Here is a 17,756-nt window from a genome sequence, read left to right as displayed (position 1 = left end):
TATTAGTTTACCCACCAAACATTGATAGCGTTCTTTATCTACACTTGAACTTAACTTTGTTTGCCCCAATTTCCTATTAGGATAAATTGGTGTATTAGCTAGTTTACAACCCAACGTTCTTGTTTCTTTAAGCAAGTCTGGAGTATGTTTTATTGAGAAACAAATATACCCCCTTTAATTTCTCTAAACAAATATACTCTGCAACTTATATACCAAGGAAGTATCTTAATTGACCAAGATCTTTAATTTCAAATTCTTTAGCAAGTACCCCCTTTAATTTCTCTAATTCCATAATGTTATCATTTGTTAAGATGATATCATCTACATATACTATCAAGATGACAATCTTATTGTCACCAGAATGTTTGTAGAACATAGTGTGATCGACATGACTTTGCATATACCCAAGATTCTGAATGCACTTTGTGAAATGTTCAAACCATGCTCTTGGGGACTGCTTCACCCCATAGAGAGATCTTTTCAATTTACAGACCTTTTTAGTTCCAAATGATTGCTTAAAACCAAGGGCAAATCCACATACACTTCCTCAAATTCTCCATTTAAAAAAACAGTCTCTACACCTAGCTATTGTAATGGTCAATTTAGATTGATTGCAAGTGACAATAAGATTTGGATCGTGTTCATCTTGGTAGCTGGCAGAAACGTCTCTTGATAATCAATACCATAGGTTTGTGTAAAGACCTTGGCTACCAACTTAGCTTTATACCTCTCCATCGAACCATCAAGCTTATACTTGATAGTGAATACTCACTTGCTTCCTACTGGTGTCTTCCCTCTAGGCAAACTTACCAAATCCCAAATTCCATTCATTTCAAGAGCCCTCATTTCTTCCATGACTATTTCTCTCCACTTAGGAACAACTAAAGCATCTTGTATAGATATTTGGAATCTCCATAGAGAATATGTTAGTGGTAAGGGCTCGAAAAGAATTAGACAACCTATGATATGACACATATTTAAAAATAGGATGCATGGTACAAGATCTGATTCCTTTCCTAAGGGGAATGAAAATATGAAGGTCATTAGAAGCATTAGAATTTGTATTTGAAAGAGAATAATTAAAATTGTACCTTCCTAGGTCCCTATCACCGGTTTTAACTCTTGGATAGTGGCAAGAGTATGACTTTCTAGATTACCTTGATGATTTCTCCTTCTTGTTTAGACACGAAGCTCAGTTTGAGATTTTGTCCACAGTGATTCTCCCCCTGTCAACAATTCTTCATTGTTTGATATAATAGAACTCGGTTGAGAAGTTGAACTTGAACATAAGTTTTCTAACCCAATAGGAATCGAACTAGAAGAATGTGAAAGATTAGGATGCATATTGTCATCAAATGTTGGCAAGGGTAACACATTCTCTCCTTGAAGAGTGTTTTGGTAAAGTAGGGTTGATTTTCAAAGAAGGTTACATCCATGCTAACAAAATTTTTCCTAGAGATAGGATCATAACAGTTATACCCCTTTTGTGTAGATCAATATCCCACAAAAACACACTTCAATGCATGAGGATCAAGCTTGGTTTTGTTTTGTTTTGTTTTTTTTTTTTTTTTTTTTTTTTTGGTCAATATGAACAAATGTTGTGTATCCAAAAATTTTCAGAGGAATTGAGGAAAATGTTTTTGTATGAGGATAAACCTTAGTAAAATGATTAAGAGGAGTTTCAAACCAAGAATTTTAGTCAGCACTCTGTTAATTAGATAAGAGGTCGTGAGCAAAACTTCTCCTAAAAAACTTTTAGGTATCCTCGATGTAAACATGATGGCCCTAGCAACCTCCATTAAGTGACGATTTTTCCTCTCTGCAATCTTATTTTGTTGTGGGGTATCAAAACAACTAGATTGATGTATGATCCCAGTTTCAAGTAAATAATCTCCAAGAATTAAGTTAAAATATTCCTTTCCATTATCAATCTAAAGTACTTGAATTTGAGTTTGAAATTGTGTTTTTATCATAACAAGGAAAATTTTGAAAACCGTGTCTCTGATTTTTCCTTTAACAAATAAATCCAACAAACCCTAGTGTGGTTATCTATGAAAGTGATAAACCACCTAATTCCGATCAAGGTCACCATAGGTGAGGGTCCCCAAATGTCACCATGTATCAATGCTAAAGGTCTGGATTCTTTATAAGGTCGTGCAAGAAAGTAGACGAGATGATGTTTAGATAGTTGGCATGCTCAAATTGAAACATTAAAGGATTTTGATTCTTAAACAAAGATGGAGACAATTGTTTTAAATATGAAAAATTAGGATGACCTAACCTACGGTGCCATAACATTATTTGATGTTCAATAGAGGAAGGAAAAACATCATTACTCACAACTTGAGCCTGTCTACTCTTGATAGGATCCTTAACAAGGTAATAGAGTCCATCAATCTCCTTAGCATTGCCAATTGTCCTCCCCGAGCATAAGTCCTGAAATTCATAATAAGATGAGAAAAATTTAGCAACATAATTCATGTCCCTTGTTAGTTTACTAATAGAAAGAAGATTGCATGAAAAATTAGGGACTTGAAGGACGAATTCTAAAGTAAATTTTTTTTAAATAAGGATTGAACCCTTCCCTGCAACGGATAAAAATGATTCATCTGGAATTTTTATTTTCTAGTTACATGGATAAGAAGAATATGTCGAAAACAAATTTGACAAGCTCTTCATATGATCAGAAGCACTAGAATCTATGATCCATGGTGTAAAATTTTTAAAATGAACAATTAAAGAACCAAGGGATTTACTTGTTTGTGCTAACGAATGAGATGGTAGAAGTTTGAAGATGGAGATTGATTGAATAACCAGTAAAAGTGTTCCAATTGCTCTTTATTGAATGGAGATGCTCCAATTATGGTTTTTTAACTCTCGGTTGCAACCTGCATGCCTTGGCCATTTCTCTTATGAAATCTCCCATTGTTTTTCAAATTTTGTGGCTTCCCATGCAGCTTCTAATAGGTGTCTCTAATGTGTCATTTTTTGTTATAATGATCACACCATATCTTCCATTTACACTGTGCTTTCTTTGGGATCCCTTGACCACCAACATTTGTAGCAGCATTGGCAGTAGCATAGTAGCTTCAGTTACAACAAGTGTTGAGTTCTCATGAATGGTTGAAGAAGGGAAATGACCAAGGCATGCAGGTTAACAACCATAACTGAAACATCTCCATTCAATAAAGAGCAGTTGGAACACTTGTATAGGCTATTAAGTCAAATTCCATCTCCTGACTCTTTACCATCCCGTTCTTTAGCAAAAACAGGTAAATCTATTAGTACTTTTAAGTGTTCATTCTAGAAATTTTACACCATGGATCATAGATTTTGGTGCTTCAATCATATGACGAGCTTCTCAAACTTGTTTTCTACATATTCTCCTTGTCTAAGTAACTAGAAAATCAAAATTGCGGATGGATCATTTTCATTCATTGCATGGAAGGGTTAGTCCTTATTTAAAAAATTCTGACTTTAGAATCCGTCCTTCATGTCCTTAATCTTCCATGCAATCTTCTTTCTATTAGTAGATTAACAAAGGACATGAATTGTGTTGCCCAATTTTTTCCATCTTACTGTGAATTTTAGGTCCTATGCTTGTGGAAGGCGGTTGATAGTGCTAAGGAGATCGATGGACTCTATTACCTTGTTAAGGATCTTATCAAGAGTAGACAAGCTCGAGTTGCGAGTAATAATGTTTTTTCTTCTTCTGTTAAACATCAAATATTGTTATGGCACCGTAGGTAAGGTCATCTTAGCTTTTCATATTTAAAACAATTGTTTCCATCTCCGTTTAAGAATAAAAATCCTTTAATGTTTCATTGAGAGGTATGACAATTATTTCAACATCCTTGTGTCTACTTTTTTGCATGACCTTATAAAGAATTTGAACCTTTCATGTTGATACACCGTGATATTTAGGGACCCGCACATGTGGTGACCGTACCTAGAACTAGACGGTTTATCATTTTCATAGATGACGATACTTGAGTTTTTTGGATTTATTTGTTGAAGGAAAAATCAAAGGTAAAAAGGGGTTTTAAAATATGCTATGATAAAAACACAATTTCAAACTCAAGTTATAGTATTTTGAATTGATAATGGAAATGAATATGTTAAATTTATTTTTGAAGATTATCTCCTTGAAAATGGGATCATACATCAGTTTAGTTGTTTTGATACCCCACAACAAAATGGGACTATGGAGAGGAAAAACCACCACTTAATGGAGGTTGTTAGAGCCATCATGTTTACATTAAGGGTACTTAAAAGTTTTTGGGAAGAAGCTACAGTCATTACCTATCTAATTAATAGAATGTTGGCAAAAATTCTTGGTTTTGAACTCCTATTAATCATTTTTCTAAGGTTTATCCTCATGCAAAAATACTTTTTTGAATTCCACAAAAAAATTTTGGGTGTAAAACGTTTGTTCATATTCATAAAGAACATAGAACTAAGCTTGATCCTTGTGTTCTAAAGTGTGTTTTTGTGGGATGTTCACCTACACAAAAGGGGTGTAAGTGCTACAATCCCATCCTTAGGAAAAATTTTATTAGCATGGATGTTAACCTTCTTTGAGAATCAACCCAAATTTATCAAAAACACTCTTCAAATGGAGAGTGGTTGAGGAAGATTGTTTTTAGTAAACTTCTCTACTTGTGCCAACATTTGATGACAATGTGAGTCCTACTTTTTCACATTCTTCTGGTTCATATCCTATTGGCTTAGAAAACTCATGTTCAAATTCAACTACTCAACTGAATTTTATCGTGCCAAACAATGAAGAATTGTTGACAAGGGGAGCATCACTACAATCAAAACCTCAAACTGAGCTTCATGCCTACCCAAGAAGGAGAAATCATTAAGATAATCTGGAAGGTCATACTCTTACTGCTATCAAAGAGTTGGAATCGGTCATAAGGACCCAGAAAAGTACAATTTTACCTTCTCTCTTTTCAAATAAAAATTATAGTGTTTCCAATGACCTTGATAGTCCTGTTATCCTTAGGAAAGGAATTAGATCTTATATTATGCATTCTATTTCTAAATATGGGTCGTACCATAGATTGTCCAATTCTTTTAGAGCTTTTACAATTAACATGACTTCTATGGAGATTCCAAAATTTGTACAGGATACTCTAGTTGTTCCTAAGTGGATTTGATAAGCTTGCCAAGAGGAAAGACACCAGTATGATGCAAGTGGGTATTTACTTTCAAGTATAAGGATGATGCTTCGGTAGAGAGGTATAAGGCTAGGCTGGTAGCCAAGGGCTTTACACAAACTTACAACATTGATTATCAAGAGATATTTGCGCTAGTTGCCAAGATAAACACAATCCGAATCTTATTGTCATTTCCAATCAATTTAAATTGGTCATTATAACAGTTAGATGTAAAGAAAGCTTTTCTGAATGGAGGATTGGAGTAGGAAATGTATATGGATCTAACCCTTGATTTTGAGCAATCGTTTGAAATTGAAAAAGTGTGTAAATTGAAGATCTCTCTATGGTTTGAAGCAGTCCCCAAGAACATGGTTTGATCATTTCATAAAGTTCATTCAGAATCTTGGGTATCTACAAAGTCAAATAGATAACGCTATGTTCTACAAATATTTTAGTGACAATGAGATTGCCATCTTGATCAGTATATGAAGTATGTAGATGATTTCATCTTGATAGGTGAAACCTTAGGGAATTAGAGAAATTAAAGGGGGTACTTGCTAAAGAATTTGAAATTAGAGATCTTGGTTAGTTGAGATGCTTCCTTGGTATGGAAGTTGCAAAGTCTCGAGGCAGTATATTTGTTTCTCAATAAAAATATACTCTAGACTTGCTTAAAGAAATAGGAATATTGAGTTGTAAATAAGTTGATGCACCAATTGATCCTAATAGGAAATTGGAAGTGTGGATAAAGGATGCTATCAACGTTTGATGGGTAAATTGATATACTCATGATATACACATAATGTTATAGCTTTTGCAGTTAGTATGGTCAACTAGTTCATGCGCTTACCTATTGAAGAATGTTTTAAAGTCATGTATTAAGTTTTGAAGTATCTAAAAGACCAAGAAAAGGATTACTGCTTGAGAAAAAAGGGCATATGTAGATTGAGGTGTATACTGATGTTGATTGGTAGAAGACAACAAGGATAGAAGATTAACTTCAAGTTATTATACGTTTGTTGGAGGGTAATTGGAGAAGTGAAAAGCAAAATGTTGTTGCTCGAAGTAATGTAGAAGTTAAGTTTTAGGCCGTTACTCATGGAATTTGTGAGCTCATTCAATTAAAGAGGATATTAGAAGAGTTGAGAATTCCTTATGAGAAACCTATGAAAATATGTTGTGATAATAAGGTAACAATTAACATAGCCCATAATCTAATTTAACATGATAGAACTAAGCATGTTGAAAAGGATCGTCATTTCATTAAGTAAAAACATTCCTATAGAAAAACGTTTTTCTAGCAAATATCTCGAGTAAAGGCCTTCAGAAGCATCAATTTAAAGTTCTACCAAGCAAGCTTGGAATGTTTTATCTTCAAATTAGCTTTGCGGTGGGGGGCTTTGAAAAATCATAAACTAAAAATATGTGGGTGATTTGATTTAGTGTTGTAAATGAGATGTCATGATCTAATTTAGTGGCGATAAAGTCAATTGAGTCAACATTTTTAAATTTAGGATTATCTCCTATTTTAGTTTTTATTTTTTGGTTTTCAAGGTAGTGATTATTTGTATAGTTGTATCATTTTATTCTTTTCCTTTTGCATGTACACAAGAGTAGTCCTATCCTCCTATATATATATATATATGTTGTAATTCTAAACTTAAAAAATACAAAGAAACAATTTTTCTCGAAACTTTCACTTTGATGGATGTTCTTTTGGTAATTTAAGACAATTAGCTATCGAAGGTCATTCAAGTACAATACTAAGGGCTTGCTCTAAACCTATTAGAGAGGTTTAGCTATTGAGATGGAGATAATAGCTTTATTGCAGGGCTTGTTGCAAGTTAAAGCTTTGTGTCTATCCAGCCTAAATGTGGAATGAGATTCTATGTTTGTTATCTCTTGGATTTCTCATTCAACTAATCAAGCTGCTGATTAGTTAGCCAAATAAGGAGAAAAACACTTGTTTCTTTTGTAAGAGATCTTTTTCCTCTACTAAGTGTGCTGGCCTTTTGTAGTATGCATTGCCTTGCCCATTTATAGCCTATCCAGATAATGGTAGTTTTTTTCAAGTAATACATGTTATCTATCTTGAAAGGATTGTTCGTCATGCTTTTGTTTTTTTCAAGTAATACATGTTTTGTATCTTGAAAGGATTGTTTTTCATGCTTTTGTATTTATTTTTCAATGATTTAAAATAAATAAAATAAAACATAAAAGAAAGAAACAATAAAAGAATGGAAGATTTTAAGATTTCACTAAATTTCATTTGAAATGGACCTTAAAAATTTTGTAGGCTAGATAGGTGAGCTTCATGCATTTTAATTTACTTTGCTTCTACATGCATGATAGGCATTCATCATTCTTGATCAAATCAACTACATTATTTTGAATTTCCCAAGTAGTTTTTATTTTTTTTAAATAAAGTGTACGTCAGTGACCTTATCACGATTTCTCATCTTTCCAATTGAAAACAAAGCTGCACGATATCAACTTTGTTTCAAACAGCTTTGTTTTCAAAAATGCATTAAAGAATCTACTTTGCTTTCAAGGATGCGGCGGAAACCGATGACAATTCTTGTATTAAACAATCATGGTGGGGCAATCTTTAGTCTCCTTCCTATTGCAGAGAGAACTGAGCGAAGAGTTTTGGATCAATATTTCTACACCTCTCACAATGTTTCTATTGGCAAGCTTTGTTTGGCGCATGGGTAAGTACGACACACAATTTTGCTATAAGTGGAAAATGTTTTATGTTTAATCTATTTTGCATTCAACATGCATAGGTAGAATATTGCTTTTATTTCATAGAAATTTTCACCTTCTCATAATATCCTTTGTAGTATTGTGGTAGTCGTAGCCATACATGTTATGCATTCGACATTTAAATGGATGTAGTGCCATATAAATTTGATGAAGCACAAATGTCCATGACATCTCATGACATTAAATAATGATTTTCACATATCCAAGAGTGAGACTAATCAGATATTGAGCATTTTTTACTTATATATAGAAGATGTACAGTGTCACATGCTAGATTTTAGACTTACTAATTAATACTCAAAATACAAAATTAGTGCTCCCAAAGCCTGAGAGAAAAAAATTATTAAGTTTCAGATAGATTTTTGTGCAAAATAAGGATGTGGAGACCTATTATAAAGAAGTATGTATCTTGTGACAACCCTTTTAAACAACTAATCAACAAAGTATACTTCATTTAATATATTGAAAACTTGTACACTATTACTTTAAACATATCAAAACCCCATAATGATTCATTATGGGTAACCAATATTACAAAAGTAAAAAAATAAACTTAAATTACATTATTTCTTCATAATGATTTAGTCTTCCTATGATACAAAGGCAAAAGCCTCAAAAGATTGTCAACATGAACATGACAACATCTAGTTAATAGCACATGCCAAGTTCAAGCATTAACTCCAACAAGTGTCTTCTGACTTGCATTTAAGAGTGGAAGGGATAGGTTGAGTTCACAACTAAGTTAGAAAGTTTATGATCATCTTATCTATATCCTTAAAAACCTTGAATTAAATATATAATAATATACATGATAAACATTTTATAATTATTAACACATGCAATAATGTCAAATATGCATGGATGTTGTTAATGGTTTCATCTTTGCTTTGCTTCATCCATTTTTTCACATATGATAAGCTGATAATCCCTGCAATGAACATATCATCAATCAATGCTCCAAAAGATGCTTTACCATAAATAATGACGATTCTGGAACTACCACCCAATGATAAGTCATATCTCGTGTCTTTTGGGACTCATACCCAAGGGTAGGACCAACCCTTATCTTTGAGGGACTAAAACCCAGGGGCAAGACCAACCCCATCCACTTACATCGGAGTCTCTTCCTTGAGGGCTTTAGGGATTTTCAACCAAGGATCCACAGTCCCACATAAACAATATATCCAAAGATAGTTTCTACAACTTCTTATAGATACTTCCCACTTACTAATCTATCATTTGGATATTATTATTGTTCCATATTATTCTTGCAATGTAACCATACCATGAATCACTTTCACAATATTAAAGATGTAATACCTCATTCCAATAAATATTTAAACAACATCCCAGCATTATAGAACGAGTATGTGAATACAATAAAAACACCATGGCAGATTGAAACACTTCACCAAATTATATGGATTTTCAACAAACACTCCAGGAAAGAAAACAAAGATACATAATAGAATGATATAAAATTTCCTACCTTAGATTGACTTTTCCTTTACAATTCTTTTATGTAGACTACTACCCTTAATTATTACAAGGAACTTAAATGAAACAATATAATTTCGGTTTCCTATTCATAAAAATTACACATTTAAGGTTTATGACATTTTCTCTTTTTTCTAATTTCAACAATTTAATGTTGATAATTTTAGTTTCCATGTTCTCCAATCTACATTCCTGCAAGTTTTAAGTCAAAATTAAGGTGAATAAACAATCTTTCTTATGCATACTAATACATCCCAATTAATTAGCATGCTCTAATTATTCTTATTCTTCTTAAGCTCATTCCATTATCATGCTCCAAGTGTACATGTAAACCTAATTAATCATATGATTCATCAATCTATTTTTTTATTATTTCAAACCATCTTTAAATTTTATTAATTTAAGTAGACTAAACAAACAAGTATGCTGATTCTTCCTTTAAAAGATACTTAAATAATACTTAAAACCCTAATTAACTTTAATTTATAATTTAAACAAGATTACAACTAATTAAACTTAGTTTTCAAACAAACTTCACCATTTATTTGCTTCAAAAGATTATTTGAAATCCAAATCCACCAAAATCACTAACCTTGTCCCTTCACTTTCTCTCTCTAGAGATTGGGGTTGCAAATGAAGGTTAATCACCTTTTTATAAGGTCTAAAAGCAAGCATGAGGTAGCAAGCTCTAGGTTGCCACTAACCAAAATTTTCCAAATTGCACTTTAGTTCTCCTACTTGTAGCTATTTATGCTTTTACACCTACCAATAAGTCCCTCAAGTATTCTTAATTAAAATTAACCCTTATGGAGCTAATACTCGTGCTTAAGTTGTTAATTAATCATAATTAACCCTAATTAAAATTTAACTCATAATTAAATATGATTAGTGTTAAACTAGTTTTTGCCTCTGATTAAACATGTTTAAGGTTAAGCACTAAGATAATTAAGGTTATTATTATTATTATTATTATTAAACTAATACTAGGTATTACATACTCTTTTTTGTAGTTACATAAGGAAAAAGTTGTTAAAGAATCAAGATAATTATGATTTAAAATTTCTAAGTCTTGGAGATAGGAAAATTTAGTTACTTTTGCAACAAAACAATCTAAAGAATGTGAAGATAATTAACCTATGCATCTGGTTTAAAAATAACAAAATATGAGAAAATATGATAAAAACTCAAGCAAGTGAAGTCATTTTTTATCACAGTTAAAGTGTTTTGCATATTTATTTATTTTTCTTTATATAATACTTGAATATAATGGATCAATGGCATTTAAGTTATTAGTGAGTGATTGCTTAAATATTCTTTAATAGAATTAAAATAATAAATAAGAGAAATAAGATAAATAAGAGAAGAGAGAAAGCAACTGAGATAATTTGATTAGTTGGTAAAGAAGGATTCTAAAGAAAGAAGGAAGATAAGAGTTAGGTGACATACAAACTAGCGGACGAGAGAGAGAGAGTGAGTGGGTGTACTAAATTCATTGGTTTTTTATGACTTTGTTCTCAAATTTTCTTCGATCTCTAGAATTGATTGTTAGAAAGCCTTGGGTAATTGGTTGACACTCAGGCTTGAACCATGCTTTTTACCTTATTGTATAAAACTCCATCAATTTTTTTTTATAAGTGTACATGCACGATAGAGTAGTATACATGATGTATACAAAGCTACCAAAAAAAAAAACAAAGAAAACAAAAGTCATGTAAAAAACTCCATCAATATGTATTAATTTTTTAAAGAATTATTAATGATGGATTAGTTATTTTACTTTATGGTGATGCCATTTTAGTTGACGAGCATTATTGTAAGTTGAACTTCAATGAGAGGCTCTAGTATGTATAATTTTATGGATAAGTGGGATTAAGAAATGTGGAAAATGACTGAGAAGAAAATGAGTACAAATGGAAGGATCATGAAACGGATTGCTAGGGAAAATTGCAACGTGACAGTTTTTGTTATTGAGGATTCATCATCCATAGGGGGTGCGCTTAAAAGTTGGTTCAATTAAGTTGTCAAGTAGTTATATAGCATTATTTGGTCAACAAAAACCTATCAACGGTTGTAGGGTGTGATATGTTTAGATTTGAATGTTACACCCTACTCCAAATGACCCTCCCTTGAGCTTATATAAGGAGCATAAAGCTTCTGGAACATCCTGGAGCCAATTACACTTAGCCATTTGAGGAAGAGTGTGGAAGGTTCCAAAGAAGGCTAAAGACACCCACGCATCTCTACTTTAGAGATGAAAGGCATGGGAAAGGAGTGGAGTGTTCTAGAGAGTTCCAAAGGTCTCTTGTAAATACTTGTACATCGCTTGTAAATAGGAAATGTGTAAGATGTTCTAGAGAATTCTTGATTTGTAAATAACCTTCCAAGGTTCCAGAGAGTTCCTAAGGTACCTATAAATAGGTGAGGAGCTCATTTGGTCAAGGCACCAAGCAAGTGAGCTTCCAAAGCATTTTAAAGCATCCTTTGAGTAATAAAAACTTCCTTTCTTTAAGTGTTGCCTACGTGTGCCTTCTAAGCTTCCAAGTTGTGTGCATACTTAGCCTAGCTAGCTGAGTGGGTGGGTAAAGTTGATTTAACAATGTTAAGAGTTTTGAAGTTGTCTAAGTGATGCACGTGAACTTAGGAAAAACCTAAGTTTGTGATAGTTGGTATTAGAACACAGACGCAGAAGAAGCTAAATCCTAAACAAGCTAGGTGGCAAGACTTCCTGGCTGAATTCAACTATACACTAGAGTATAAGCTAGGATGTGCAAATCATGTGGTTGACGCCTTAAGATGCAAGGTAGAGCTAATGTCTATGACTAGCTAGCCCCAAAGAGACTTGGTGGATCTTCTAAAGAAGGGGCTGTAACATGATCCTGTGGTTGAGAGCCTCATTGCCTTAGCCCACGAGAGGAAGACTAAGCAGTTTTGGGTGGGGGATGACCTACTATACGCTAAAGGGAGATGGCTTTATGTGCCTAAATGGGGGAACGTGATGAGGAATTTCATCAAACAGTGCCATGACACTAAGTGGGTTGGGCACCTTGGACAATGTCACACATGGGCACTACTAGAGTTGGCTTACTACTGGCCTTAGATGTGAGATGAAGTTGAGGCCTATGTCAAGACTTGTCTCGCATGCCAACAAGACAAGGTGGAACAGTAACAACCTAGAGGCCTGTTGGAGCCACCTATTGCGAAGCGTCTATGGGAGAGCGTCACCATGGACTTCATCATTGGGTTGCCTAAGTCGGAAGGCTACGACTCGATCACAGTGGCAATGGATAGGTTCTCTAAGTACGCCACCTTCATAGTAGCCCTCATGGATTACACTGCAGAGGAGATGGCGATACTGTTCCTTAAGAACGTGGTCAAGTATTAGGGGTTGCCTAAGCAAATTATTAGTGATTACAACCTGCAGTTCACGAGGAAATTTTGGACAGAGCTCTTTAAACTAATGGGGTTAGACCTTCACTTCTCTATGAGCTTTCACTCATAGACGAATGAGCAAACTGAGAGGGTGAATGCTTTACTAAAGCTATACTTGAGGTACTTCATGAGTGCCAACCAAAAGGATTGGGCCAAGTTGCTGGATGTGGCCTAGTTTTCTTATAAGTTACAAAGAAGTGAGGCGACTAATAAGAGCCCATTCGATCTGACCATAGGGCAACAATCATTGACTCCTCACACACTAGTGATGGGCTATGCAAGGAGAAGTCCAATGGCTTTCAAGTTTGCTAAGGGGTGGCATGAGCAAGCTAATATAGCATGCTCATACTTGGATGAGGCTGCTAGGAAGATGAAGAAGTGGGTTGACAAGAAGTGACGACACATCGAGTACCGAATTAGAGACATGATGCTTGTCAAGCTTCTTCCTTAACAATTTAAGTCCCTAAGGTTGGTGTACAAAGGCCTTGTGAGGAGATACGAAGGCCCCTTTCCTATAGTGAGACGAGTAGGCAAGGTGTCCTATAAGGTGGAGTTGCCTCCGAGGTTGAAGATCCATCCTGTCTTTTATGTGAACTACTACAAGGATGATCCAAGTCGAGGGTTATCAAAGAAGGCGTCTACAGTCGTTGTGACCTCTTATGATAAAAAGGTAGAGCACATCATCCCAGACCAAGTCATAAAGAGACGAGGCGTGCCTCTAGCTACGGAGTTCTTAGTCAAATGGAAGGGACTATTAGAGAGCATGGCTAGCAGAGAGCTAGCGGACACGCTATGGTAGTTCTAAGAGCAGATCAAGTAGTTCCGAGTAAAAGGCGTGACAAGGACGTCTGCGGCATAGGTGGGGGAGAGTGTCACATGTTGCTCCAAATGACCCTCCCTTGAGCTTATATAGGGAGCATAAAGCTTCTGGAACCTCTTGGAACCACCTATACTTAGCCATTGGAGGAAGAGTGTGGAAGGTTCTAAAGAAAGCTAGAGACACATATCTCTACTTAAGAGATCAAAGACATAAGAAAGCAGTGGAGTGTTCTAAGGAGTTCCAAAGGTCTCTTGTAAATACTTGTACATAGCTGGTACATACGAATTGTGTAAGATGTTTTAGAGAATTCTTGATTTGTAAGGAACCCTCCAAGGTTCCAAAGAGTTCCTAAGGTGCCTATAAATAGGTGATGTTAGATAGTGTACAGTTATTTACTTTTTTTTTTTTCCTTATTGTATTGTGGGTCCCACTAGCATGTATATATATACCCAAGTCCAATGTGTATTATTAATAGTTTTTAATAACAAAAATTAGGGATTCTCTTTTTTCTCTCTTTTCACATGGTATCAGAGCCTAGGGAGAAAAAAAAAAACCTAATTATTTCTGATTTATCCGTGAATCAATTCTGGGAAACCTTTCAGTGACCGTGTTTCATTCCGGTCACCTTCCCCATCTCCTAAAGCTTTCCGGTCAACTATATCGCCGTAAAAAAACCCTCACTGCCGGTGACTTTTCCAGGCGAAGTCCTTTTCCGACACTGACCATACCATCAGGTGCGCAAGGAGGAGATCTTCAAGTTTTTTCAAAGCACCGGAGGGAGAATCTCAGTCACGCGCCGGCCACACGCGTTTCTTTTCCAACGGCCTGAACCTCACGCGCCGGCACATGAGGGCGCATGGAGCACTTTTCGGCAACGCGCTTCCACCTCCAGCCTCGTCTGATGCCGTCTAGCCACTCTCCATCTGTGCTTGTGCCATTCGAGCCTTGCAAGTGCATTTTTTTTTTTGGGGTTTTTGTCTTTGCCAACCCTCTAAACAGCCTTCCCGGCGACCTCCGGTGACTTCCTTTCCAACCCGAGCCCTGCACGTGTCTTAGGAAGTGTTCTTCTACCCTTCCATTAGTGCCACATTTATTTTTCTTTACTATTTAGTCTCTCACAGCCGCAGATCCTCGATTTTTTTCTTCTTTCAGCCGCGATCTGAAGCCGTATGAGGGCTCTCTTCGATCCAAACATATTTCGTTCTCTAGATAAGTAGATATGACTACTAAAAGTTTCATTTTTTCCTCTGTTATATCTGGATCTTCTATAATTACTTCGGAGAAATTGGTTGGCAGTGAAAATTATTTGTCCCGGTCTGCCTCTGTGGAGCTTTGGTTTATGGGTCAAGGTTATGAGGATCACCTTGTTACGCAGGAGGCGGATATCCCTGAGGTTGACACGGTACAATGGAGGAAGATAGATGCACAGTTATGTAGTGTGTTATGGCAATCAATTGATCCTAAGATTTTGCTTCATCTTCGGGCCTACAAAACATGCCAAACTCTTGAACAACAGAACTAAAACGGCTAAACCATGCTCGATGAGATTGTTTCAAGCCATATAGAGAACGGCGTAACCTGCACACTAAACTAGACTCCCCCTGAGCAACTAAACCAGGTGGTTGCTCCATATAAACTTCCTCAGCAAGATCCCCATGATATCCACGAATGATATCCAACGTCTTTATAAGGTGGCTTCTTCTATTGTCAATGTCAGACAACAAGACATGGATTTATCTACTTATATTGGCTAGATTGTCTCTCTTAAGGAGGAATTCTTGACCGTGATGCCTCTTACTACTGATGTTGGGGATCAACGAAAACAAATTGACAAGTTCTCCATGGTTCTTACGCTTATTGGCCTCCGTCCAGATCTTGAGACCGTCCACGATCAGATTCTTGGCAGTTCCTCCGTTCCATCCTTGGATGATGTGTTTGCTCGCCTCCTCCGTATCTCCTCCATTCAGACTTTGCCATCTGATAACACTTCAGATTCTTCTGTGTTAGTTTCTCAAACTAACTCTCGAGGAGGACGCAGTGGTAACCGAGGTAGAGGCCAACGTCCTCATTGCACCTATTGCAATCAGCTTGGCCACACTCGTGATCGGTGTTATCAGTTACATGGGCGGCCTCCCCGCACTGCCCACGTGGCCCAGTCATCTGATCCTCAGCCGCCTCAGCCTTCGAGTTCCTCCACATCTTAGGGTATTTCCCTCACTGATAGTGAGTATGATGACTATCTCCGCTATCAGGCCACCAAGTCAGCTTCTGTTACTTCTGTTGCCCAGACTGGTAATGCTTCTACTTGTCTTACCCACACATCTTCTCTTGGACCTTGGATTTTACATTTCTTGTGCTTCTGATCACATTTATGGTAATAAGGATCTTTTCTCTTCTATTACTACTACCTTTGCCTTACCGACTGTTACCTTAGCTAATGGTTCTCAAACTATGGCTAAAGGTATTGGTTTGACACATCCTCTTCCTTTTCTACCTCTCACTTCTGTCTTTTATACTCCTGAGTGTTCCTTTAATCTTATCTCCATCAGCAAAATCACTCGTACTCTTAACTGCTCTATTACTTTTTCTGAAATCTTACCCCTTCCCATTATCTCCCCACCTGATGCAGTGCCTTCTTGCCCACTTCAGGTTTATCATCGCCGTCATCATGTCGTTGTTCCTCCTTCTTTGGCCGAGGTACCTGTTGACTCACTTCCTATCCCTTCGGCTTCTCCTGCCCCAACTCTGCCTCCTTTTGCTGACTTACCCATTGCTCTTCTAAAAGATAATCGATCTACTCGTAATCCTCATCCCATTTACAATTTTTTAAGTTACCATCGATTATATTCACCCTATTCTGCATTTGTTTATGCTATATCTTCTGTTTCTCTTCCCAAGAGCATCCCTAAGGCTCGTTCCCATCCAGGCTGGTGACAGGCAATGGTAGATGAAATGGCTACTTTACGCTCCAATGGCACTTGGGATCATGTTGTTTTACCCTCTAGTAAATCTACAGTTGGTTGTCGTTGGGTTTACACAGTTAAGGTTGGCTTTGATGGTCAAGTTGATCGCCTTAAGGCCCGCTTAGTTGCTAAAGGCTATACTCAGGTTTATGGTTCTGATTATGGTGACACTTTCTCTCCTGTTGCCAAGATAGCTTCTGTTCGTCTATTGCTCTCCATGGTTGCTATGCGTTCTTGGCCTCTTTATCAGTTAGATATTAAAAATGTTTTCCTTCATGGGGATCTTGCTGAGGAAGTTTATATGGAACAACCACCTGGTTTTGTTGCTCAGGGGGAGTCTGGTTTAGTGTGCAGGTTACGTCGTTCTCTATATAGCTTGAAACAATATCCTTGAACATGGTTTAGCCGTTTTAGTTCTGTTGTTCAGGAGTTTGGCATGTTCCGCAGTCAGCAGACCATTCCATTTGTTATCATCATAACTCTTCGGGGCAGTGTATTTATCTGGTGGTTTATGTGGACGACATCATCATTACAGGCAGTGATTAGAATGGCATTCAGAAACTAAAGCAACACCTTTTCACCCACTTTCAGACTAAAGACTTGGGGAAACTCAAGTATTTCTTAGGGATTGAGATAGCTCAATCCAGTTCCGATGTGGTTCTTTCCCAAAGGAAGTATGCTTTGGACATCTTGGAAGAAATTGGTATGTTAGACTATAAACCGGTAGACACTCCTATGGATCCAAATGTCAAACTTATACCAGGACAAGGGGAGCCTTTAGGAAATCCTTAGAGATATCGGTGACTTATAGGTAAACTGAACTACCTCACCATTACTCGTCCAGACATTTCTTTTCCTGTAAGTGTTGTTAGTCAATTCCTACAGTCACCATGTGATAGCCATTGGGATGTTGTAATCCGCATTCTTCGATATATCAAAAGCACACCAGACCAAGGTGTGTTGTACGAGAACAGAGGTCATACCCAGGTTGTTGGTTACACAGATGCAGATTGGGCTGACTCACCCACAGATAGACGTTCCACTTCCGGGTATTGTGTTTTTATTGGAGGTAACCTAATATCCTGGAAGAGTAAGAAACAAAATGTAGTGGCCAGA

The 17,756-nt window shown here is 36.3% G+C and overlaps 1 protein-coding gene across 3 annotated transcripts in view; it reads left to right on the top strand.

The window, feature by feature from the left end:
• LOC117913286 (protein PHYLLO, chloroplastic) overlaps positions 1 to 17,756 on the top strand; it is a 136,308-nt gene that overhangs the window by 96,957 nt on the left and 21,595 nt on the right. For all 3 annotated transcript variants that reach the window (XM_034828241.1, XM_034828235.1, XM_034828245.1), the window contains one exon: positions 7,718 to 7,876. In XM_034828241.1, the coding sequence (XP_034684132.1) occupies positions 7,718 to 7,876 (159 nt within the window). The remainder of the gene's footprint in view (positions 1 to 7,717; positions 7,877 to 17,756) is intronic.

Source organism: Vitis riparia, chromosome 1, assembly GCF_004353265.1.
Source record: "Vitis riparia cultivar Riparia Gloire de Montpellier isolate 1030 chromosome 1, EGFV_Vit.rip_1.0, whole genome shotgun sequence".
Lineage (NCBI taxonomy): Eukaryota > Viridiplantae > Streptophyta > Magnoliopsida > Vitales > Vitaceae > Vitis > Vitis riparia.
Note: the sequence above shows the minus strand (reverse complement) of the source record. Positions and strands in the feature narration are given on the sequence as shown.